At 46.6% G+C, this 26,330-nt stretch overlaps 1 protein-coding gene across 4 annotated transcripts in view; it reads right to left on the bottom strand.

The window, feature by feature from the left end:
• Kiaa1549l (KIAA1549 like) overlaps nucleotides 1-26,330 on the bottom strand; it is a 269,359-nt gene that overhangs the window by 84,269 nt on the left and 158,760 nt on the right. For all 4 annotated transcript variants that reach the window (XM_041678800.1, XM_041678799.1, XM_041678798.1 and 1 more), the window contains 6 exons: nucleotides 22,051-22,270; nucleotides 21,185-21,318; nucleotides 14,805-14,967; nucleotides 12,981-13,040; nucleotides 7,217-7,368; nucleotides 4,037-4,208 (listed from right to left, as the gene is read on the bottom strand). In XM_041678800.1, the coding sequence (XP_041534734.1) occupies nucleotides 4,037-4,208; nucleotides 7,217-7,368; nucleotides 12,981-13,040; nucleotides 14,805-14,967; nucleotides 21,185-21,318; nucleotides 22,051-22,270 (901 nt within the window). The remainder of the gene's footprint in view (nucleotides 1-4,036; nucleotides 4,209-7,216; nucleotides 7,369-12,980; nucleotides 13,041-14,804; nucleotides 14,968-21,184; nucleotides 21,319-22,050; nucleotides 22,271-26,330) is intronic.

Genomic DNA, 26,330 nt, shown 5'->3' on the forward strand with positions numbered 1-26,330 from the left:
GGGGCGGGGCAAGCCAGTGTCCCTCCATGATCTCTGCTTCAGCTCAGGCCCTAACTCCCCTCAATAAAGGACTATGACACAGAAGTGTAAATAAACCATTTTGTCCCCAAGTTACTTTTGGCTATAGCGTTTTATCACAACAACAGAAAGCAAATGAGGATACCTGGAGACAGATTATAAAGGCCCCTGAGTGGGGGCTCAGCCCGAGCTACTGTGAAGATCCATTTCCAGGAATGTGCACTTTATTCTAGAGATGATGGAGAGATAACAGCTGTTTTTTAGGGAGCTGATGTAAGAGCAGAACTCAGATTTGATTACAGCAATTCTAATGGCAGCATGGAAGATACAAGACTGTGCATGTCCCTATGAGCTTGGGGACGCTACTGCTGTGGCTGAAGAATGGGGGTTAGTGGAGAGGCAGAGACAAGGAAGCGAAGGTGAGAGGTTGATGGAGGAGGGTCTTCTATCTATCTGTTGCTTTCATTGGTTAATTAATAAAGAAAACTGCTTGGCCTGATAGGTCAGAACATAGGTAGGCGGGGAAGAGAGAACAGAATTGTGGGAGGAAGAAGGCAGTGAGGCAGACGCCATAGCTCTCCTCTCTGAGATGGACGCAGGTTAGAATCTTCCCGGTAAGCCACCATCTCGTGGTGCTACACACATTAATAGAAATGGGTTAATCAAGATGTGAGAGTTAGCCAGTAAGAGGCTAGAGCTAATGGGCCAAGCAGTGTTTAAATGAATACAATTTGTGTGCTGTTATTTCTGGGGCTAAGCTAGCCGTGTGGGAGCCGGGTGGGACAAAAAGCAGGCCTGCTTGCCTCATCACTACAAGAGGTCACCGTGAGATGGCTTTGGGAGTGGGCAGGAGAGTTGCAGCCTTGGTCCATCCTTAGTCCTTCCTAGCACCTAGAGTGGTTTCCAAAATGCTCCACACATCTAATCTGATGTGAGCTCCTCTCTTTTCCCCTTCTCTTAGTACCTTCCCTGTCCCTGCCACCCATCATCAGCCAAGTCCTCTTGGCCTCAGTCCCCTCCCCTGTGTGTGTTCGCTTCTTTTTCATCCTTTCCCATGTATACCACAGGTCTGGAGCAGAGAGGAGTCTCAGAACAAAGAGACCAAAAGGAGCATAGAGCAGGGACCAGAGATATGACGGAGAGGAAGGGGGCCAGTGAGCCAGGTTGCTAAGAATGTCCAGGGAGTGGTGTCCTGGGGAATCCAGAGAGGGTGGCAGGATGATGGAGGATATGTGTGTATAGTGTAGACTTCATGAGTGTTCATGCCCACGTATGCATGGAGGCCAGAGGAGGATGTTAGGTATCCACAGCTACTCTTTGCCTTGCTGCCTTGAGATAGGGTCTCTTACCAAACCTAGAGCTATGCTTGGGTCAGCAAGCCCCCCAATCCTGTTTCTACCTGCAACAAAGCTGGGGTTATTGGTGCACATAGTCACACACAGCTTTTTATGTGAATGTTGGGGATTTGAACTCAGATCCCCATTTTCTTACCCACTGAGCCATCGACCCTGCGCTGGACCTGGGATTAAAGAGGAGAAGGAATTATCTGGACACAGCAGGGCAAACGAGGATGAGGTCGCCTTGGCAACCTGCTACGCTGTCCTAACCAGTTGGCTCTGCTTAAATCCATCTCCAGCCTGAAGCCCAGCCGTCAGTTCCACGTCATGATGGCTCCAAGAGAACAGAACCAATCAGAATGCATCCTTAGGCCTCAGTTACCAAATGCACTGTTGTTTTCTTTCTCCTTACACTAGGACGGTCCCCATAGGATCTCTCCACATGTGCGCAAGGCCCAATCTCTTTGCTCACTTGAGGATTCTGACTTACACATCTCACTTTTTTCTTCTCTGTCACTCCCTCTTTAAGACCATCCTCACAGATGACCAAACTCACCGCAAACGACTGTTCTACTCATCTTCCCTTTCTGCCACTATGGTCCCACCATGATCCCCTTCTTACCAATCTTTTCACTGCTAGCTGTGTCACCAAAAAATCTCCACCTGACCAAACTCCGTCGATTTTTACCTGATCGTACTGCCTCTAGAGGATCTAAATACGCCTAGAAGTCCACCCCTTTCCACGAGAGTTGCGTGTGAGCTTCCTTTCTGGAGCGAAAGCTCCAGGCAGTTGTGAGTTCCCCAGTGTGGTTGCTGGGACCGGAACTTGCATCCTCTGCCAGAGCAGTAAGTGCTCTTAAGCTCTGAGTCATCTCTCCAGTCTCTCCACTTGCTTCCTAAGTCCCCTGCATCTCCTTCCAGCCCCTTGCCACTCCTCAGGACCCTGTTGGCGTTTCCTCTTCCACACATGGACTTCCCGGGGAGTTCCATGGTTTTCACTCTTGCTCAGTTGGTCTCCTCCTCTGTTGTTGATGTTCCCAACCTTCTTTCTCTTGACTTCCATGTGGTCCTCTAGCAGACATTCAAACTTAATGTACCACTTCCATCCTTGATTTCCACCCCAGACATTAAATCCACACCGTTTGCCTCTCAACAAACACAGGGCTCAAGTCAGCACCCAGACGTCTCCCCTAACTCCTCTTCTCATCTCCCACCTCTTTTCCCGCCAGAAGAACCTATTGTTTGAACCCAGCAGCTCTGTTGCTCAGAACATTCTGAATGCATCCTGTTCTCCATGCCTAGAATCGCCACCTCTCTCCTTTCCTCGGGATTTGTTCTGGGGTCAGGCAGAGAGACGTAAACACGGAGGACAGAACTTTGGGGGAACTTACATAGAAAAGACAACAACACAGGAAGTGGGAACCAGAAACTGACAAGAACAGAGGCCCCGAAGAGGGAACGGGAAATGAGAAACGGAAGAGACTCACAGTTGAAAGTGTCATTTCAAAAACAAGACTGCGGAGGATGGCTGTCATCATCCCTCAGCACAGGTGTGTCTGGGAGGATGTACCAGCCAAGCATGGTGTGTCTGTCACACAGTCATCCCCAGGGAAAGCAAGAGAAGAGGAGGAGGAGGAGGAGGAGGAGGAGGAGGAGGAGGAGGAGGAGGAGGAGGGGAGAAGGAGGAGGAAGAGAGTAGAGTCAGGAGCCAGATGTGAACCAACCTGATGCTCTTTGAGGAGGGCGGACACCATCCAGAAAACCATAGGAACTGACCTTTCTTACCCTTCCATCAAACCCTCCACCTGTTCTTTGTTGTTTTTGTTTTTGCCCAGAACCACTTAAACTACTTGTGTTTCTACGCACACCTGGTACGTCTCTCCTGCATTTTTACTCACGGTGTTTTTCTGGCACACACACCCTTCCCTTCTTTATAATGAGCTCTTGAAATATGACATGGCTAAGAACACATGTCTGAAGCTGGAAGTATCCAGATTGGTGTCTCGGCTAAGTGCTGGTTTGTGATGGGTAATCCGGTTATTCTACTTTTTTTTTTTTTTGAGCCTGTTTGACCTCCTATAGTTTGGAGCTGAGTAAACAGAGCCCTATTAGAACAGAAGGCCAATAGCTGGAGCACAGTAAATGCCACAAGAGCGGCCACAGAGCGTATTGGTTTTAATACCCTTCTTCTGTTTCAGGAGGATCCTTTAAGCAAAGCCCCTCTAGGCAGGTACCAGTGTTCTACTGCCAGCCCCATGCATCGACAACTCTGTCCCTCAGAGCCAGAAACCAGGTGTCACCCACTTCTAATGCCCTCCAGTGCTAAGCATAGTTCACAAGGAACTGAATGTTCACTGCATCAAATTATTTTCAATTCCCCTAGCACATACATATGATCTCAGCTGCAGTTATTTTCTGTAGCTAGATTATACTGGATCTGAGGAGGAAGAAGAGTTAGCACCTGGGGACAAAGGGACATTATCATCTACTATCATTTAGATATTGCAAACCACCACCCTCACCTAATGCTTATTGCTTTAACAGAAAAGAGCTGACTGATCTTCAAACCACCCAGAAGCAAGTTTTGTTCAGCTGTAAGACCACCCATATGGCTTGGAGGAGCATCGGGGTGCACGAAAATAATCAATGCCGTTAAAGCACTGACTGAGTAGACTCCTTACGGTCAGCCTGTAGAAGGACAACGTGGTGCAGGGTCAAGGCCATCCTCTGGGAGTCAATGGTACTCAGGATCTTGGCTGCTGCAGTCCCCAGCAGTGGCTTCCCGTTGTACAGTGTGTAGTACGTCAGCTCTGCTGGGTCCTTTGGTCCTGGCACTCGCTGCATCTTCACCATCTTTCAAAAAAAGAGAAGCAGGGTGTTGCTGAGGCATCTTGGACAGGCTCTGCAGGCCTCTGAGCCATCAGAAGGCTCGCCTCACCGAGTCGTTGAGGCCTACTGGGCCCGAGAGGACCCACAGGGACAGGCTAGATATCAGCCCTATGGTTCTCCATAGAGCCAGAGTCTCAGGAAGCTGGTTATCCCTGGAAGGAGAGGCTGAGAGGAGAAAGTGGGGCTTGACACACAGCAGCATCTGGAAGGCAGCCGGAAGCTGGGAATGAACAGGGAAGAGCGACTTTCCCAACCTCCACTGAGCTTTGGCCTCGTTTGAAAATAGGCCTCCGTGCTAACTCAGGGCACGCTAGGTGTCCCAAACAAGGTGCTTAATTTCAAAACTCTTCAATTGCCTGAAAGGGGGAAATGACCTATCTGTCTATAATGAGGAGACCTCTGATAAAAGTGGAACTCGTAAACTCAAACTCCTTTCCCTAAATTGGCTACATAGAGGCTTGCTTCTTTGTGTTTTTTAAAAAAAAATCAATTAATTAAATTAAAAAAAAACAATCTTTTCTCATTTGACATACCAATCCCAGTTCCTACTCCCTGCTCTGCTTCCTCCACCTTCTCCCCACCCCATCCCCCACCCACTCCTCAGAGAGGGTTAAGGCTTCTAATGGGGAGTCAACAAAGTCTAGCACATTGATTTGAGGTAGGACCAAGGCCCTCCCCACTATAACTAGGCTGAGCAAAGAGAATGGGCTCCAAAAAGCCAGTTTAAGTGGTAGGGATAAATCCTGATATGATTATGATAATCGTAAGATATGGACATAGTGTTTTGTTGTATGTTTATAGGTATGGTAAACACTGAGCATTTAGGATTTTAACCTTTGACTCTTAGAATTAGCAATTAATTGATAAACATTATATTACAGTATTTTCAGTATACATTACAGACATTGAGTTTTATATAATATAAAAAATATTATAAAAATGTTTATAGAAAGTTCATTAATGACATCAAAAAACTCTGAAAAATCCAAAAGTCAATAGTAGTAAACTGAATAAATGAGTTATGGAAAGTCATGTAATAGATTATAGTGAATGAACTCCAGTTTATATGAATGTGGATTACAAATTATAGAATACAAAATTTAAAACAGGAAAAACAACATGGCATGCTTGTAAGGATCTACGCATGGGGGTGAAATCTGTATAGAAAATACAGGACTGAATTAATCCAAAATTCAGAACCATGCTCAACTTGGATAGGAAGAAAGGGAACATAATTTTAAAAATTAATGCTCTCTGTGTGTGTGTGTGTGTGTGTGTGTGTGTGTGTGTGTGTGTGTGTTTATGTGTGCTGCTCTTGCCTGTGTGCAGGGCAAAGGTCAACTTTTGGTATTTCCTCCACCACTTTCTACCTCTGTTTCTGAGAAAGTGTCTTTCACTGAACCTGAGCTCACTTAATTTGGTTTGGCTTGCTAGCTAGCAACCCCCAGGATCGTCCCGCCTCTAACCTTCCAGTTCTGGTGTTAGAGTTATATGAGCTGCCAAGACCTGCTTTGTGTGCGTGTTCTGAGGATCCAAACTCAGGCCTTATACTGTGCAGCAAGCGCTTCTCTGGCTGAGCCATCTTCCCAGATACATCAACTACAGAAATAACTAAATTCTAGCCATCTAAATCTCCATGTTTATGAAGGGATGTCGTTTTATAAAGGTCTCAACCCGGAAGAAAGGCCTCTGGGTGAAAGACAATGGAAGTGCCATCGTGTGGGTTTGGGGGAGGCTTCGACATGTCACTTCTTTCCCTAGTGGGAGAGGAGTCGGGCAGTGCTTGAACAACCTGGCAGAAGCGAGTGATAATTCAAATATCTATTAACGTCACTCACTTCCAACTTGATAGCACTTCTTACCACGATTTAGCCAAGTACGATGTCAGAAGCAATCTATAGCATCTCTATGTAGAGGTTTTCAGAAAAAAAGAAGTGCCACTCCTTCAGTCCACAGTGCCATCTCTGCAGTCTCTGAGATGTGCAGAAGTGTTAGGCTCACAAGTAGCCAGGGCTTGTAAGAAGGTCCTTTCTCTCCCATGGACTGATGCAAACCGCTTCACAGCTAGTGATTTGCTTTCTGTCGTTAGGAAGGCATGAACTGAAGGGCTTACATGAAACAGACCCACAGAGGGGAAATCACATTCCTGCTTGTGAAACGAACTATCCTTTTACTTAGGGATGGGCTGGCATGGAGCAAACTTGCAGAACCAAATTGGCGTCCAAAAGGTCAATGAGCACAATGCACCACTGTGTAAGGAGACATGGAGTGTCTCTGATGCAACTCATGCAGGAAGAGAAGGTGGGTGACTTTCAAGAAGTCATGGGAATGTGACCAGCAGACACATTGTGCTGACGTCTGCATTTCCACATAGACAGCACGGCACTGTGCATCTATGCAGACGTGGTCGGCTGTCAATCAGGAGTGCGTAGGCCAGCGGAAGGCCACACTACTAGGAGGGTATCTGTGATGGGAGCTTTGTCGATGATCATGTTAGAGACGGATGCTCAGGGGTGAAGGACGAAGCTAATCATATTTAAGCTGCATGGATTGGGTCAAATATGCTAAGGACATTTCCACTCTAGGGGGAACTGGATAAAGTGTGGAGGGAGGTGTAGGTAGCCCCCACAGGGACAGCTGCTGTCCTGACTACGCAAGTCCCTTTAAACTAACCCAGAGAAGTTTGTGCTGGTGGTTTCTTTGAGAGGTACGAGGAACTGACAGGGTGAGCAGTGACTTGGGAACTTTTGCTTCATGAATATCCACATATCTAGAGACTCACTTCCTGGTAATCTAGTTACTGACGATGAAAAGAGAGACTGACCCGCAGCCTTGAAAGCTCCAGAGGGGTGTCGATCAAGAGGCTTAAGTCAGTTGGCAGCACGGATGTGCGTCTGGGCACAGGTAGTTGTTTAGTCCCAGGAAACACATCCCTCCCACGGTCATTAGAAAACCCCAGTGCACACACCTACCTGCACAGTATAGCTTCCCAAGGTGGTGGCCCGTTTAAACCGCCGGCTCTGTTGCTGGGACATCATGAAGAGCTGGGCTAGACGTTGCTCCATGACCCGGGCAAAGCTCTGGTTGTGCAAGCCTACCAGCGAGTTGTCCACGCCCTGGAGCACTAGGGATGCAGAAGGCAGAGGGGATGCTCAGAGCCCAGACTCCCTGTTGGCTCAGTAACTACACCACCACCTGCCCTGCATGATAAGAACCACCCTGACCTACTTACAGTGGGGCTTGGCCAACCTTGCCTACTTCTCCTCCAAGGCAGTTCATAAGTTAAGAATTCTTGCCTATGTGTTACCCATGTTGGAAGGGTTAGTGGCCTGCCTACGACTGCCCAGCGAACAAGCAGCAGAGTCAGGGTAAGAACCCAAGCATCTATAACTCCAAAGCTGTGTGTTTCTTCTATAAGCTGTGTCATTTCACACATTTCGTCATCAAACCCAAACTTTTAAAGATGACACACCCCACAAAGAGTCCACAGGGAATACAGCTGATCTGTGAGTGCAGCTAATTGGGGGCTGGGCTGGTTGTCACTCGCAAACCCGGATTCAGGATTTATTTCTCTTTCTCAACAGCGTGGCCAAGGATTCACAGAGCCACACTAGAACTGGAGTGCATACATTTGGACAAACTATGCTGTTCAGTATCCTTATCTCTCCCTGCTAGACAGGATGCTTCCTGCCCCTAAAGCTGCCCAGGGCCCATCATGTCCTCTCCCATTCAAGAGTAAGACAAGTTAGTGGAAGGAGTGTGTTTTCTCTCATTTCTGGCTCCTGTCAATTACGGGTCCTTCAGCAAGCCACTGGAGTCCAGTCCTCTGCAAAAGGGAAGGGCACCTCTGAGCAAGCACACGTCCAGTAGGCTCTAAGGTCAAAGGGGACAGGATGCAAGAGGCAGTTTGGCCCTGTCTATGGAAGGTACATGGGAATCTTTCCTGGCCCTAACCTCTGCATGGTTAGATCTCAGCAGCCATTTCTGGGGATAAGAGGGGAGACGGTGACGGTCAAGTTACAAGTCACCACTAGGGCATGGATGAGCGTTGTAAGAGCACTAGGGCCTCTCTAGGGCTTTCTACAGGGACAATTGCCTGTTTTCATTTATGTCCAGAGTCCAACTCTTGTTCTACATCCCATGGGAAGCAACTTCACCCCAAGCATGCAAACAGTGCCTTCAGACACAGCCACAACCAAAATTTTAGTGTTCAAATTTATTATTGGGCTTTTAAAGCGATTGAAGCTCATCAGGGCTGGGAATGGTTCCTAACACAGTCCAGCCCAGTATCATGAATACGACCCATCCACCAAAGTGCAGAAACAGACCCTCCCAAAGAGCATGGTGTCTCTGTAGCTGCTGATCAAGCAGGGGGCGGTGCACGCAGCCAGCACCAATGATGGAATCCACACGGGGCCAGACCCCATTGTCAGAAGTGAGGCTCAGAGAATGACACTCATACACGGATCAAAAAGGAAATCAACCCACAGTTGGGTCTCTAAAATGACTTCTTTGAAGCCATAAACGCCAAATGATCCCCCTGGAGGGTATAAAGCAAAGCCTCAGGGCCCTGGCGAGGGACTCTCGATTGTTTGCCAGGCAAGTCCCTGCAAACAGAGATGAAGGCTGCTATATTGCACTGTCAGTGCCCTGCAGACTCCCGGGGTCCCACCGGGTTTCCAACCTCACACAGGGGAGCCTGGTTCAAAAACACCCCGTGTACTAAATATACAGGTCAGACACTGAAATGACTTCTAAGTTGCCCACCTCTCCCCCAACTAGTGGACAAGAGGAGGAGAGGGGGGCACCATAAATCAGTTTACAGGAATCTCAGTCATGAGTCAAAGACAGACACCAAGTAAAGGCATCTGTCAGACTTCTAGGTGAGAAAAATGCTCCAGCAGTTAATGGTCGCTTGTGTTACAGATGTTCTCAGGGATACTGAATTGTAAGTTTAAGTTGCTTAAAATGGGACATTTTACTTTATATGTGTTTTTAGTAATTTTCTCTTTAAAACAACAAAACATCTCCGGGCAAGCACCGGAGCATGTGGGGAGCACCCAGAGCAGTACAACCTAGATGACTGGAGTGTGCTCCCCTGCAGCTCTCTAGAAAAAGAGTGGTTCTTCTTGGTGTCAGCTGGGTGGCGCTGGGGGTCAGAAACAGCGGTGCAAGTCTGAGCCACTGCTCCCCTTCCTGAGACAAGGCACATAGCTCCTCAGGACCACAGTTCTCTCCTGAGCCAGCTACTGACTGAGAAGAACTAACTCAGCAAATGCTACTTAGAACAGTGCTCTAGGACACCGCTGTGTGGAAGCCATTGCTGTCCTAAGCCTGCCTCCCCTCCTTTGCTATGCCCATTCTTGCCAGAGGAGGAAATGTCATGAAGGCCTGGATCTGGGCCCCTGTGCGTGGTTCCCCTCCCCTCTCCCAAGGACCGCAGCACGCTCTCCTTGACCCCGCCTGCCTTCTGGAAGGCAATGGAGGGGCTTGCACTCAGAGCTCGTACAGTGAGTGACTCAGTGGCTCAGCCCTCTCAGCACACCAGCCAGGGCTCTCTTAGCCACCCACTCTCAGCCACCACAGATTCAGAGAGGAGGAGCCTTCCAAGTCCCTGCGCTGGTATGAAAAGTTCAAGACTGCGACGTCCTTCTCGTTTTACTTATAATCACTCCGGGCTCTATGATCCATTACCAGGCAAGGGTCAGCCTCCTGCTCTTGAGCTAAACTATTTCATTTGTGGTTGACTCCCACACATTCAGACTCCAGGAGTCTTCGTGCTCAGCTGGTGCCCTCCCTCATTCTACGAGCAAGTGTGTGAAGCCCAGAGGGCCCAGGAGACTGGCTGTAGGACACACTAGTAAGAAGCAGGGGTGGGAAGAGAAGAAAGTCGCTGGTCACTGGATCGCAGCCACTTTGTCTCTCGTGAAGAAACAAAGGCGGATGTATAAATCAGAGACAGGCTTGCTGATTAGTCCAGGGCTCGCTGTCTAGTGAGTTCCAGGGATCTGCCTGCCTCTGCCTCCCTTTGATGTGGGTCCTGGGGAGTCTAGCCCAGACCCTCATACCTGCAGGGCAAACCCTTAACTGACTGAGCTATATCTTCAAGCCCTGGTCACTAATATCTGGGTATCTCTATCTTGGTTTACTTCTATAGAACCAATAGCAGGATCCTCAGACAGTAGGACTGCCTGTAGGTTCTCTGTAAAGAGAAATTGCAGAGGTCACCCATCGCTCCTGATTTTCCATCAAAGAAGGACCCACCCTCAGCAAGAGGGGGAAAGTACAACATGTAAGTTCAGTTGTAAAACAGACAAGAGCAAGTAGAGCTTGCAATAGGAACTACAGAAAGGGGGAGTTGCTACAAACTGAAAAGGACAGGGCTTGTGGTGATGGTCTGGAGCCCAGGCCGAGCAAAGACCCTCATTGCTAGCTCCTGATAATCAACCCTTTCTTTTATGATAGGGCAAGCTAGCACAGGCTCCCTAGAAGTCTGTAAAGTGGTCATGGTTCATATGGAAGGCAAGAGGGCCATGCCATAGCATGATTCCAGTTCCTCATAAGCACTAACTGATCGATGCCACCAGCTGAGGGACAGAGGCAGTCCTGTTTAGATCACTGCAATGCTAATAACAGCAATGAGGGAGGAAGTTACATAAGTGAGCACGAAGAGTTAAGTCCCAGGGGAGCCCGGAAAAAATGACCGTGTGCATAGCTTTCCTTAGGGTAATGGCACCCAAACAAAGGCACAGCAAGGCATGGGCAGATGGGGAGGGGGTACCCCCCCGGTGGCTGTCAAGGGCAGCCTGTGCGTAAGAATGGATTATGATCACTGAGTGTAAACTTTAAAGTTCAGAGACGGGGGAATATCTGTGAAGGAAGAGGCACCATTGCTTGAGGAGAGGACACGTGATTTTGTAGCGTTATGTAACCCGCTGGCTCAGGCATGTGTTGCTGGGTTAGCATGGCCTCTCTGGGGTTTGCATCCTGGTAGCTGTTTCTAATTTGTTAAAAATATGCTTCTTTAGTTTGCCTTCTTAGCAGTTAAAATGGTCTCTGCATACCAAAGACCCTGCAGTGGGGGCACATGGGCGATGTGTCCTTGAGAAGAGAGCCTAGGCAGGCATCACACAGCAGGGTGGGAACTCCTTGGATGGGACTTTAGGCCACAGCCCACCTGCCACATGCTTGGGACAGCAGCGAGGGAAGGACAGATGAAGGAAGGGAACTCAGGGCACTGCTCCCCTACGCACATTTCCGAGTCTTGAAGGATCTTCCTACCTCTCATTGACGGGCTGGGCTATGTTCCCCCAGTTCATACGCACAAGTCCCAACCCCCAGCATGTCAGAGGGTGACAGTGTTTGGACAGAGGGTCTTTGTAGGGGTAATGAAATTAAAATGAGGTCACCAACATGGACCATCAGCCAATGTGTCTGGTGCCCTTCTAAGAAAAGGAAATCAGGGGGCTGGAGAGATGGCTCAGAGGTTAAGAACATTGCCTGCTCTTCCAAAGGTCCTGAGTTCAATTCCCAGCAACCACAAGGTGGCTCACAACCATCTGCAATGGGGTCTAGTGCCCTCTTCTGGCCTGCAGACAGAATATTGTATACATAATAAATAAATAAATACTTTAAAAAAAAGAAAAGGAAATCAGGACAGACAGGCTCAGGGAAGAACAAGCGGAGAGAAGGTGACCAGCTACAAGTCAAGGGGATGGGAAGAAGATGCAAAACTATTATTGGTGTCTCAATCTCAGACTTATAGACCATGGAGAATGTAACTTTCAACTGTCTACACTCTGATGGCTGGGCTGGTCCCTTTCCTCCTACCAACAGCTGTCCTCTCCATTTGCCTCAATAATGCTGCTTCTCTCATTTTAGAGGCACTGGGAGACTTTGGAAAAACACAAACAGAATGCTGTTGCTGGTTCATAGTATTCAGCTGTGAAATGCCAAGGGATAAAGAAAATGCCACCAGGACACTCCTGCTCTTCGACTCCCACTCGACCTCATCTGCAGAGCACAAGGATTGTCGTGGCTGGCATCACGTGCCCCGAGAAAGAGCAGCACATATATGGCCCTCCTCTGGCTTTAATTTGGGCTTTTCAGGACAGTGCAGAAAAGCCTGCTGTCTGTTCAGACAAACACTCACACAGACGTGCCCCAGACGGCCACCCACATAGACGTGACCCCTGACGGCCACCCCCTCAGACGTGCCCCAGACGGCCACCCACACAGACGTGCCCCAGACGACCACCCACACAGACGTGCCCCAGACGGCCACCCACACAGACGTGCCCCAGACGGCCACCCACACAGACGTGCCCCCACACAGACGTGCCCCCACACAGACGCACCCCCACACAGACGCACCCCCACACAGACGTGCCCAAGACGGCACCCACACAGACGTGCCCCAGACGACCACCCACACAGACGTGCCCCAGACGGCCACCCACACAGACGTGCCCCAGACGGCCACCCACACAGACGTACCCCCACACAGACGGCACCCACTGGTGCTGCCATGAGATAGGCTGAAGACGGGACCACTGAAGTAGCAGTTTTGAACTATTTATCAGTAATCATCTTCAGGGTGTTCTTTTCTCAGCCTCCCCACTCCCTTCCAGTCCGATAGAAGGGACTCCTTGATTTATTAGGGAGGACCAAATGGCACCCTTTTTAGACAAACCAACTTGATGGTACAGAGAGGGACATACGGAAATCAGATGTTACCTGTGACGACCCAGTAGTCTCTGGTTGTTTCTGATATATCAAGGTTGGGATATTCCAGTGCTGAAACAGATAAAACACACATGGGCTCTCTTTGATAGGCTGTATGAGTAAACATTATCAAGGGGAACACGGAAGTGACGAGCTGGAAAGCAGCTGAGTCCCACACTGCCGTTTCTGAGAAATCTATTGCACACAGGTCAAACTATCTTATTGTATAGATAGTGACTCAGTAGGGGACAAGGGGCTCAGATTCAGGAGATTCTCTTTGTGAAGTTTTCCCTCCAAGCCTTCTTACAAGGAACAACATGACTATCAGCACCCACAGCTGCAGCCTGCCTTAGCTGGAGCTTCCTCTGAATAGGTCATCTAGCACCATGGAGGTCTAAGGAGTGGAGATCTCTTCACGGGGTCTTTCCGGCATTGCGGGCTTACATGTGGTACTGAAAGTTATCGTCTGCTTTACCAGCATGCTCACTATGAGAATCCACCCATGAAGAGGACATAGTACAGTGGCTCACACACAGTCGGTGCTCAGTAAATCTTTCATGTGTGTGTAAGTGTACACATGTATGCTTAAGCCGGAGGAGGATGGCAAGTGTCTTTCTAAATTGCTTCCCACCCTGCTTTCTGAGACAGGATCTCTCACTGAACTCTGATCTTGTTGATTCGGCTAGGCTGGCTGTCCTGGGCCAACCTCCCAGCACTAGTGTTACAATTGTGAGCACCTCACTAGGATTTTCTTCTTTCAATGTGGGTACTGAGCTAAAACTCAGATTTTCAGGCTTGCACAGCAAGCACTTCAGCAACTGAGCCATTTCCCAAGTCCATACCACTCAGTTCAACTTAACTGATTATTATTAGAATACCGAGCTGGTTAAAGAAGGTAACTCCTGCTGCCCTGTGACATCCTACCGCCATCTTTCATGACGTAATCTTTTCATGAGTTCCGAGTCATCCTGACTGCCTGAAAGTGTATAAGATCTTTCCAATAAACACGTTCAAAAAACTTCTCAGTGGTTGCTAAGTGACAAGTATGTACCTTTTACACGCATGCACACACACACATGTTCATGTGCATACACATGCGATCTCATTTATTTATAGTTTCAAAACAACTCTAGAAAAAAATTACAGAACACTTTTGCTAATGGGTATATTTTAAAAGGAAATCTTTGCCAGTGACCTTGTGAAATATAACAATTAAATGTAGGGCAGAGAGCGTCACTTCCTTTAGCTACCCAGCCAATGTCTAGTGACAAAATGCGGGCTGCTCTGTCTTCAAAGTCCAGTTGACTGCATAGCAATGAGGATTATGTAACCAGCCTTACCAAGAGCCAAGGCCTCAGACTATGGGGACTTCAAGTGAAGTCACGACACCGATTGCAAAGTTTGCATTCTGCTGCCTGTAGTCAGCTGGACCGAAAGGTCTAGGAACATTTGTGCAGGGGAAAGAAAACCATGGCAACCAGGACTGTTCCTACAGACAGATGCCCTGGGAGGCAATGCTCAGAGCACAGGTCCCCACGCAGCCCTGTTAGCTGTGGGAGAGTGGATATCCTATGAAAATTGGGAGGGGGAGCTTCATTTTTTTTCTCCTGGTTTCGCACCCACCTCACAGGCTCATTATAAGCATCAAGCAAGGGCTTTCTTGCAGTGTGCCATGAACTTTTTGACAATTTAACCCCACGTGTTGCATTTTTCAGTTGCTCATGATAATACACACAGTATGCAGCGTAGCATGACACAGGTTATTCTGTTACACGGAGAATACCCCCAGGGAAAACCCAGGGCCCTTCTACATGAGGCTGAGGTGCACATACTCACGTTCAGCGATGGTGAGCGGAGGGTAAGTGAGGTAGAATCCTACCAGCTCAGCGGAGAGCTGGCTAAGGAGGCTGCTGGCCACGGTGCCATTGAGAAAGGAGCTCTGATTGCCCACAGCATACACCAGTGTGACGGCTTGGGAGGCATTGGACGTGCTCACGATCTGAATGACACAGGAGCAAAAGGGAAGGAGACATGCCAAATAAGGTGAGGGTCTGTGTCATGGAGGCCAAGGAAGGGACCTTCCAACAGAAGTTGTGGGTTGCGACGGAAGGGCAGTGGGGAGACAGCAAAGAGGAAAAAAGAATAGTAAGTCATTGTTTAGAGATGGTAGGATCATGCCAGGCACTGGGCTATGGGAGTACACCATCTCTATCTCACTCTACCCCTGCAAGGACTGTCTATTTATGACTGCCCTTCACACATGTGGAAACCACGGCCTGGCGTGACCCGGATTTGTCTGAGGTCATGCAGCTCATGCATGACAGAGCCAGGATTTGAACCCAAGTAATCTTGATTTCTGGCTCTTAATCAGGCGTGTGTCTTTCCCAGGGGTTAAGCTGACTCAAGTGACCGCTGTAATTCTGGAAATAGAAAGGAGAGCATGGGGTACAGGAGGATGGCCCAACTTCCAAATGTTCAGGGACCTTTCAGCTTGTTGTGAGCAGGGTGACGGAATATGAGTGTAACAGGAATTCAGAAATACAGAATAGATCCTTTATGGCACAATGACTTCCTTTTGTGAACCATTAATTTGGTATGGAGTGTGAGAAAGACGTTCTCTAAGATAACACAGGTTTCTCCTCATCCTCAGTCTTATTTCATTTTTAGTTGCTAGGGAAAAATGAGATTTTCTGGGTCAGTGTACGGATAAAAATATCTCGAACATTTGAAAAACACGAGCAGGGGAAAAATCACTGGCTGGGCAAGATGCTTTTGCTGGGCGATGTGTGTGTGTCTGCCCTTTCTCTCCAGATCTCCTTGCCATTGCCCTGTATGTCACAAAGGGCATCCCACAGGTTCCACCATGCTTTCTTTGGGAGAGAGGAAAAAAGGGCAGGGTATTAATGCCAGTCACCCTCCCAGTAGGCATCAGTCCCAGGCATAGCCTGGATATTAGGCTGTCTCTGCCTGCACGTTCAGCTGAGATGCCTTTATGGAACTCTCAAGTTCCTTTTGAGGACTGTCTTACATACCTGGGGACTGCCTGCCGCCTGGCCTGCTGGGGCCTTTTTGCCTAGGCGACATCTCTACAGCTTTGCTCTCTGTCCCGACTTGGAAGAGAGCTGCTCAGAATAGCGTCTGCACTTTGCTGTCTGTTTTCTCCACAGGTGGCAAACGTCTCTCAGTTCTCCAACCAAGAGTCATAACCCCTTGCCAAGGATAACCCAGCCAACATTTCTGCTCAGCTCTTGCTCTCCTCCCAGAAAGTAATTCTGGAATGTGCTTCAGCTACAGGTATTCAGACCTCTGTTCCGGGTATGCAGAAGAAAAAAAACCCAACACTTTCTGATGACTTAAACGAGTTTGCTGAGAACTGGAGAGATGGCTCAGTGGCTAAGCGCTAAAAGCATTGGGTCTCTTTCAGAGGACCCGAGTTTGATGGGCAGCACCCAGATCAGGTGGCTCACAACCACCTGTAACTCCAGCTCTGGGGAATCCAGTGCCCTCTTCTGGCCTCTTAGGGCACCCACATGTATGCATAAACACACACACACACACACACCACACCCCACACATAATAAAATAAATATCAAATAATAAAACTAATTAATCTTTATTGCTATTGTGATTGTGAGAATTTACTGAATACATGCCACCTTTTAATAAATAGCACTAAATCTCCCTGGACCTCCAAGAAGTCCATAAAACTAGTAATATAGAATTGGTTTTGTTTTTGAGAGTGATCATCCTAACAAATGTGAAATGGTGTCTCATGATTATTAGGTCAAAGCCTTTTTCTCCCAGCTCTCCGTGTTTGCTGCTCTCCTTGTGATGACATAGCTCCAACCCAGGGCATAATGCATGCTGGAAAAAGACAATGGCACTCATCCTAGCCTTCTTTAGCTGTTAACTTTCTTTTAGCTGATGCATAGCAGGAATCCTTCCCATTTCTTTAAGTTCTGGATATGAATCACTTATCAGATAGATGATTCATAATTCTGTGGGTGATCTTTTACCCTGTTATTAGTGTCTGTTGATGGGCAAAGTTCTTATTTTCAAGGTTCTCCAACTGGTTTGTTTCTCTGGGCTTTGCGGTTTTCCAGTAGTGTCTAAGACACCCAGGCCCATGAAATCATTCCTCTATGCTCTGAGCCTTTCGACTTTAGTTCTTACATGTAGGTCTTTGATTGACTTCAAGACAATTTTGGTTGATGATGTTAGTTACAGCTCCAGCTTCCTCCTTTTGCAATGTGTATATTCATCATTAAAAAGATCATCCTTTTCACCATAGACCAACATTGATAAAAACAGCGGACTTGTTTCTGGCCTCTCTATCTAGGCCAGTGATCTCTGTGTCTGTCATAAAGTTGAGACCACACTGATTCAGTTATCATAGCTTTTTAAATTAATTTTTGAAAAAAACGAAGTGCAAAACTTAGAAAATTTGTCCTCTGCCAAGACTGTTTTGTCCTTCAAGGTCGTTTTGAGGGACCACTCAAACTTCAGGATAGATTTCTCTATTTCTGTCTTTAAAAACATCACTGGGATTGGTGTGTGTGTGTGTGTGTGTGTGTGTGTGTGTGTGTGTGTGTGTGCGCGCGCGCACACACATGCCCATGAAGGTCAGAAGAGTGTGTCAGAACCCCTGGTGATGGAGTTATAGGTGGCTGTGAACTGCCTGGTGTGGATACTAGTCACTGAACTCAGGTCTTTTGCAAGATCAGCAAACATTCTCAACAGTTGAGCCATCACTCTAGGTCCCCCATCCCACTGGTTTTTGAGACAGGAATGTTTACTTCTGACTGGTCTTGAACTTGCTATGCAAGCTAGTCTGCTCTTGCATCTACATCAATCCTGTCTCTTTCTCCAGAATGGGATTTCTGTAGCAATCACATTCAATCTACAATCCCCATTGGTGAATATTGAGATCCTTGTAGCTGAAGGTTTCCCAAGCATGCACACAGCTCTGTTTCCATGCCTCTGGATCTTCCTTAATGAACTCAGTGATGTCATTTTAGAAAGCCTCTGACCTCATCTCTTCTCATTCATTCATTCTGGTTCATTAGCTCATTAGGCCACAGGCCGAATGTTCCTCGCATCTTTCTCCTTCTATGACAGTAGCGCCATGATCCCTGGAAAGCCACCTCCCTTCTCTACTTTGTCCATGTGCTTTGGACACAGCTACCACTTCCCATGTTCAGAAGTAGGCATTTGTGTCAGACACTGATCAGGATACTTCATCTCCTTGGTCACAGTTACCAACCCAGAAGAGGCACAATGAGAGCAGGAACCAAGGTCTGGATTAAAATGATGTAAAAAAAAAAAGGTTCTTTGGTTCCAAAAGACGATAAGCAATAGGAACAGGCAAATCTGGAAGCACCAAGGACCACTCAGTAGAGGCAAGAAGTGTGCTGGGGCCAGAGAGACAGCTCAGCAGTCAAGAGCACTTGAGCTGGAGAGATGGCTCAGTGGTTAAGAGCATTGCCTGCTCTTCCAAAGGTCCTGAGTTCAATTCCCAGCAACCACATAGTGGCTCACAACCATCTATAATGAGGCCTGGTGCCCTCTTTTGGCCTACAGACATACACACAGACAGACTATTATATAATAAATAAATAAATATTTAAAAGAGCACTTGTCGTTCTTCCAGAGGCCTGGGTGCATCTCCCAAGCACGCCTAAGGCATCTAACAGCCATCTGTAACTCAAGTTCTAGAAGAGCAGACAGCCTTGTCTGGCCTCCCTGGGCACTCTATGCATGGGACTCACAGAATACATACAGTAGACAAAGCATGTATACAGTAAAATAAAAAAAAACCTTAACAGAAGAAGGGGGAGGAGGAGGAGGGATCTGGAGGAAAGCAAGCCGAGAGATGAACAACAGAGAACCTTCCTGAAGAAAACGTTGGCACACCTGGATCGGGTTGTGCCTCCAGTCAATGAGAGCTATCTCGGTGGAATGAACCCATCACTGCCTCTTCCAGCTTACGTCTCATAAACCTGGATTCTGTTACAACCCTCACTGAGTCAACTGTAATCTAGCTCCTAATGCTGTGTGTTCTTTTAGTCCCTCTTTCAAAGACTCCGATATTTATAGCTTTTTATTCCACAAAGGATTCAAACTACCATACAAATTATATTTAATAGAATGGGATGGAAAGGTGTTACAAAAACATCAATTTGGAAGACACATTATCATGATCCCAGGAAGGCAACCAGCATGCAGTTACCTGTGAATGATACAGGGACCAAGAAGGCGTGTTCAATCCAATGACAAACCTGGTTCTGATACTTCATATTGGCCAAGGCCAAATGTGAATTGGGATTAATAAAATGATTTATTCAATCAATTTCAAAGGCTTCTTCCAACGTGTCAGAGAGCAGCTCAAATCTAGGTAGACACAATGGTCAAGTCACCTGCTGTCATCTTTTCCAAGGAAGCTTTGTGGTTTATGTTTCATCTGATGACCCATAACCAGCTCACAACAGAGGCTGAAGACCAAGGGCATCTTATTTATCTTGGTATCTGATCTCAGAGCATCTAATAAACAGCAGGCACCCATGAAATCTCTTAATGCATATTCTGTTGCCAAGAACTGCTTAGGTTCACACACCTGTAAAGACCACAGAGCCAATCCTGAAGAAAAAGATTTCCCACAAGACCCAAGTCATACGCTTACATAAATCTTAAATCTGTGACACATTTTTCGATCTCAGACTAATAAGAGCTGAGTTGTAATGAGATCCGTTTGCCCAAGTCTAGGAAAGGAAAGCCGCTCCTCCAAATTAGATCGTGTGCTTTCTACATTGTATTGGCTTTACTGGAAGCACACTTATGCTAAATGTCAATTTCAAAAGCCCTGGCTCTAATGGCAAAGGCTTTAGTTCAGTAGTCAAAACAGACACAGAACAGTGGCATTAATTAGAGACCTTGGGGAATGGATGAATATCATTAAGAAGCTTCTATCCTCACTGAGATGTTATCTACATAATTACACACACACAAAAATGGGTCTGAAAAAGGCTTTTAGTGGTGTTCACACTGCTAGCCAGGAAGCCAAATATACGGTGTACCCAGAACTGGATTTCCCTGGGAAAAGATGCACTTCCTGAGGGCTCGGGGACTCCCTTTCCACCCTGTGTCCATGCTGGGGCAGCTTGGTGGATAAGAAGACAGTTTGGGCTCACATCTTTACTTGATTCTTTCCCAACCATCTGACCCTCCTGGAGTTTCAAATCCTTCTCTCGGTTCTCACGTGAACACAGTGGAGATGACATCTCAGAGAATGTCTTAATCACACACAGAAAATATTTGTAAGACACTAAGTACTGCTGCTGGCAGTAAGAGAATAAGCCCCTGCTGTTAGAGATGTGGGTGTGTTGCTGGGGGTGCTTTTGTTTGCATGTGATGTTCGTTTATGTTGACGATTGGAAATAGCCCACTGAAAATCACACGACAGCTAATCACGGAAAATCACAACAGAGTTAGTGATCTAAAAATCTACTCACTGGCCCCAGGTGGCTCAGGAGATAAAGGCACCTGCCACCAAGCACGGGGACCTGCATTCAATCCCTGGGACCCACGTGTCGGAAGGAGAGAACTCTTCTCGCAAGTTGTTACCTGAACTCCACATTTGCTCGGTAGCACGTGCCCTCCGGACACAGGCACACACACGTGCACGCACTCTCTCTCTCTCTCACACACACAAATAATGTAAAAAGTTAAACTCATTTTAATATGAGAAAATCGATTCACCTTATAAAGTATATTCAGGTTAAATTCTTTAATGATAAACCCATTAAAAGGCTAGAGGAGGGTTGGAGAGATGGCTCTTCCAAAGGTCCTGAGTTCAATTCCCAGCAACCACATGTCAGCCCACAACCATCTGCAATGAGATCCCATGCCTTCTTTGGTGCGTAGGCATACAGACAGACAGAACATTGTATATATAATAAATAAATAACCGTTTAAAGGAAGGAAGGAAGCATTACATACAAAAACCAAATATTAATCCCTGAACCATGGTAGCTTCACAGTGACGTGGAATCCTACCTGCCATAGCCAAACCTCAGTCACCCTCACCAATGCCATGGCTGTCTATATCACTTGCCAAAAGCACAAACTTACACTTGCCTATGAAAGCTTTTCAACGGGGAGGGGCACTATCTGCATTATGGCTGCTGTCTGCTGTGCAGCCTGAGGTCTCTCCTCCCTACCTGAAGGGTCAGGTTGCTCCTGCTGTTAAGGACTTTCCTCTCTGCATCCTGGAATGCCTTCTGCAGCCTCTGCTCCATCGTCTGGGCAAACTTGCAGGACTGAATGTTGTCCGACTGGCTTACAAACTGCAACACTAGAAAAAGAACCGCAGTCACCACCACTCACCAACGCTGTCTGAGTTCCTCAGGTTCAATAGCAGTCGTGATACAAAACTGTGTGACTTTTAGGCTACAGAAACTAGGCAAATAAACAGTAAGACCAGCCAAGCTTTAATTACAGTTTTGAAGGTGGCTCCTAAGATGATTTATAACAGAGAATAATTAAAGCATGAATGAGCCCAAAGTGCTCTCTAACACAGAGGATGTCATGACTTTATCCCACGAGATTGAAGACATCTGCTCAAACATGACAACCAGTGCCCTCGATTTCTGTGCATGGGGATGATCATTGTCCTCCATACTAAGCTGATGGTTTCCATCACCATGGTACCGCCATACGTGTGCTTCACAGACTTTGCAAACCAGCAACCACAAGAGAAATTGAGAGAAAGCTGTCAAAGTCTTTGCTGGGAGACTATGTCACTAACAGTTAAAACCTGTTAGTTCCAGACTATAGGTTTTATAGGTGCTCAACTTAGAGTAGTAGATTCTGTGCTGCAATGCACTAAGAATATGGATTGGGAGGAATAGCCTCTAGGGTGGAACATGCCCAAGAAAGTCAGAATTACGGGTGTTCTGAAGTGGGGAACTTGGATACTGATGAGCAGGGAAGTTTGACTGTATAAGGACTATGGATACTGGCAAGCAGCTGGCAGTGGGGCTCTAGACTGTGCTCTGCTTGTCTGGCCCTGGATGATGGGACTTGCCTGTCTTCAGCTGGAAGGCACCTGCAGGCTGGGGCTTCCACGGGGAGGCAAGCACCGCCACAGACTGTAAGGAGGGAGTGTGTTGCTTCAGGTCGGCAGTGACATTGCTGACTCCATACACACTCAGCATGTCCATCACCACAGCAGGCAAATACACCAGCCTGCCTTTGGTAGCATAGTAGCCAACCGTGACGTTATGAGAATATTCCAGGATGTCCACCTACAAAACAAATGGACCCCAGAATGCACTGTTTATTCCCATAGTACTTTAAGTTCCTCTTTGTGTTCTTAGAGTCCCAGCTGCTACCTAGTAAGACTGTAGACTATGATTTTCTCATTGAACATATATCCTAACAACTCTGTAAAGTGCACACGTGAATTCCAAAGTATGACAATACAACAAAATAAAACTCACATCAAACTACATAAGATAAAGCTGAATCTGGCTTTGGATTCCTTGAGTATTTTGAGTAAGATCCACTGAGCACTAATTCTATCACCAGGATGCCAAAGAGGGAGCAGCAGGCAGAAGAGACAGCTAAGAAGCAGAATGCTGCTTAGCAAAAAAGTTAAGACATCTCACTATTGCTGGTAGGGAAAAGGCAGAGACGGTGACTGAAGTAGGACACGTTCTGAGAATGGGAGACAAGGTATCTAAAGTAGAATCTTCTGCCTTGAAGCAGAGAGGAAGCCTTCAGGCTTGACGCCTTCCCTGGCTTAGATCCTGGTTCATGGCCAAGGTGGGGATGAATCAGAGGCCTTTTCTCCCAGGTGAGTCTTAAGGGTATTGACAGCCTAAGCCCTCTCTGTTCCAGTGGAAGGATTTTGAAGTTTTAAAACTTATTCTTACTGCATTTTGCTTTGTTGATGATATTGTATGTTTATAGTTTTAAGTGTGTGTTTTTGTTTTTAATATATTAAATGTGATGTTTATCATAAAATTGGAATTTTGGAAAATTAAGAGAGAAAATGGTAATTGTCTCAGTTATTACTACCACTACCTGCTATGTGGATCTCCTGTCAATTATTTTTGCCTGGAAATACATATTTTTGTGTATATGTATATATATGTGTGTGTGTGTGTATGTAAAGAAATGTAGGGTTAAGCCAGCCCCTTAGGGGGCGGGCTTGCCTCGGGCGAATGTTTACTTATAAATCGGGTGCGCAGGAGCCCACACGCCACTTCCTGCTTCCTGTGCTCTGCGGGAACCTCGGTCCTGTAAGTTTATTTCTTCATTAAAGCTGTATATATTTCTTTACAATCTGCCTACAATTATTTACGCCGTTACATATTTGGCGCCCAACGTGGGGCACAAACCCACGACCCTGAGATTAAGAGTCTCATGCTCTACCGACTGAGCTAGCCGGCAGGTCTTTTTAGATACACAGAGATTATATTTAGTATAGATAGTATAATATTCAACCTCGTTGAAGAGCTGTAGAAAATGGCCTTTAATCTAACCTAAAATTCTGTGCCAACGAGACACAATTACTCCTGGCAATGCCACTCTACTCCCGAGAAAACATTAAACACCAAAGACACTCCACTGGGAGCTTGTCTTCTTGGCAGTACTGGCCTTTGGGTTAAAAAAAGCCCATATCTCAACTACTAACTAAGATATAAAACAGGACTGTCTTATCTTGCCAAGACAGGGTAGGATAATTCTAAAAAAGTTCCTTACATTTGATAATGGTATGTCAGTTATGTTAGGACTTAGCCAAAGTTGGTTGACTCAACATTGCAAGCGAGACTTTGGGTGATTGCCCAAGTAGTCAGTTGTCTCTGTCATTTGTTGCACATTTTGGATATCTCTCATTTGTTAAGTAATAAAGAAATATAAAAATATACACATTCATATACTTATATGTATATAGGGTAAATCCTGCTACATAATCTCTTCGCTTTTCTCTATGCCTGAGTGACTATATGTTTGTGTCTGTACATATGTGTGTTTGTCTATGTGTATATACATGTGTATATATTTGTGTGTGTTTGTATGCATCATGTGTATGCATGTATGTATATATATATATGTGTGTGTGTGTGTGTGTGTGTGTGTGTGTCTTGCTGGAGATTGAACCTAGGACTTTGTACACAGTAGACAAAAGCTCTACTTTCAAGCAGATCTCCAGCTTCCCTTATTCTTTGTGTTGTGGTAAAACCCAGACCACATACAATCTACTGTCTAAACCCTGCCTTACATGCTCGTTCACTGATACTTTCAACACCCAGATTATGGATGTGACCAGCATCCCCACCCCTCTCCCGTGGATTTCATGCTGTGTGTCAGACTGTCTTAACCTCTGCATACTTCCCCATTCCTGCATCTGCATCCCTGTAAGGCTGGAGAGACAGGTCAGGAGCAATCCATTAGCACAAGGCCCCAAGTCACAAACATTTTTCAAAGAACTCAAGAAAACTGAGTTTGCAACATGATGGATGCAATCTGGTCCTTCTAAAGTGTTCTCGATGGTTCTTTATAAAAATGACTAACCAAGGAGCTTTAAGATGGCCCGGGAACACAGCCCCAAGGAACAACTCACCCAGTGAGCATGCTGTGAACTTCCCAGACCTTCTAATTTCTTCAAAGAGCAAGCCTTGTTTCGGGGACTATTTGCTTTTCATACATTTATAACCCCCGTATGTCTTTAAAAACAAACAAAGGAACGAACCAATATCGGAGCAAAGCGATGCCAGGCTCTGCCCCCCAACCTAGTGCGGACAATGTCGGCTAACTGGAACTCTTTGTGCCCATTAGTCTCATTTTTGCCTGTGGTGATATTTTGTTTGTGCTATAAGAAATTAAGCTTGCCTGAGGATCAGAGTGTGGAGCGAGCCATTAGGTAGTCATAGAGGCCAGGCAGTGGTGGCGCACACCTTTAATCCCAGCACTCGGAAGGCAGAGGTAGACAGATCTCTGTGAGTTCAAGGCCATCTTGGGCTACACTAGATTGATCCAGTCTCAAAGAGAAATAGAACCAGGTGGTGGTGGCTCTCACCTTTAATCTCAGTATTTGGGAGTCACACACCTTTAATCCCAACACAAGGGAAGTGGAGACAGGAAGGGATATGGCTGGGCAGAGAGAGGAATATAAGGTGGGAGGAGAGAGGAGCTCAAGACAGTCAGTCTGAGGACTTGTAAAGACAGGATACCCCATTCAGTCTGAGGACTTGTAAAGACAGGATAACCCGTTCAGTCTGAGGATTCCTGGGGACAGGATCTTGCCCGCTTCGGTCTGAACATTCAGTTGAGGTAAAAAAAGTCTCTCTGGTGGCTGGCTCCTTTACTTCTCTGATCTTTGAGCATTTACCCCAATATCTGATTCTGTGTTTTTTTTAAGACCAATTAGAATTTGTGCTACATTTGACACTACCACTTATTCATGGAAAGTGATCCTGATTTACGTTCATATATATGCTGATATAAAACTGTGTGTTAAGTTTACAGAGTGCACCAATTATTTTTAGAGACTAGAAACAGTTCCAGGGGTCTGCAGTGCTGTGCAGGAAGAACGGAAGCTGCGGAGGCCCCCAGAAAAGGACTGCGGCCCCGCAAAAGCCACGCCAGGCACGCGAAGGAGAGCAGTTCCGTGCTCAGCTTTTGGGTTTGAAAGTTTTAAGGTTTCCAGTACTTTTCCCTCCTTTTCTCCCTTCTTGCTTCCTCTCGATTTCTTTTTTTCAGAACTGTAAAAGAGAGATTGACAGCGACCAAACGAGGATGTGCCAAAATCTCACCCTAATCCCCTGTATGATGGGTGGTGGGACGACTCGACTGGATGCAGCTGTTACCCAGGCCATCAGAAGAGGACGCTAGAATGATATGTTTAAGTCGTACAAAAGGGAGCCCGCTGGCTGCCAGTTGCATTCACTGCTCTAACACTTGGGATCAACCCAAAAGACTGTAAAACAATGCCTCTGCCGCTTGGCTGTGCCACTGGAGCCAGCCCGCACTTACTAAGCAGTACTTGGCATTGGAGTGTTTGGAGGGAAAAATGTTTACTTCCCTGTCTGCTGCTGGCATGCCAAACAAAGTGGAACTCCTCTTCCAGATCTGAGTAATTAGGGCTTTTGTTGTTAGTAGTAGTGGTTTGGGTTTGGGTTTTCGAGACAGTCTTAATCTGTAGCCCAGGATAGCTTCAAACTTGGGTAAATCCTCCTGTTTCTCAGCCTCTCACTTTCTGAAAGTATAAGCATGCAATATCTACCTGACTTTATTATACCTGTTAAATGTCCAGAAATAAATCACTGTTTATAGTTGTGCAGAAGATAAACAGAAAAA

Source organism: Microtus oregoni, unplaced genomic scaffold, assembly GCF_018167655.1.
Source record: "Microtus oregoni isolate MIOR12 unplaced genomic scaffold, Mior012 000031F_ref0000149, whole genome shotgun sequence".
Lineage (NCBI taxonomy): Eukaryota > Metazoa > Chordata > Mammalia > Rodentia > Cricetidae > Microtus > Microtus oregoni.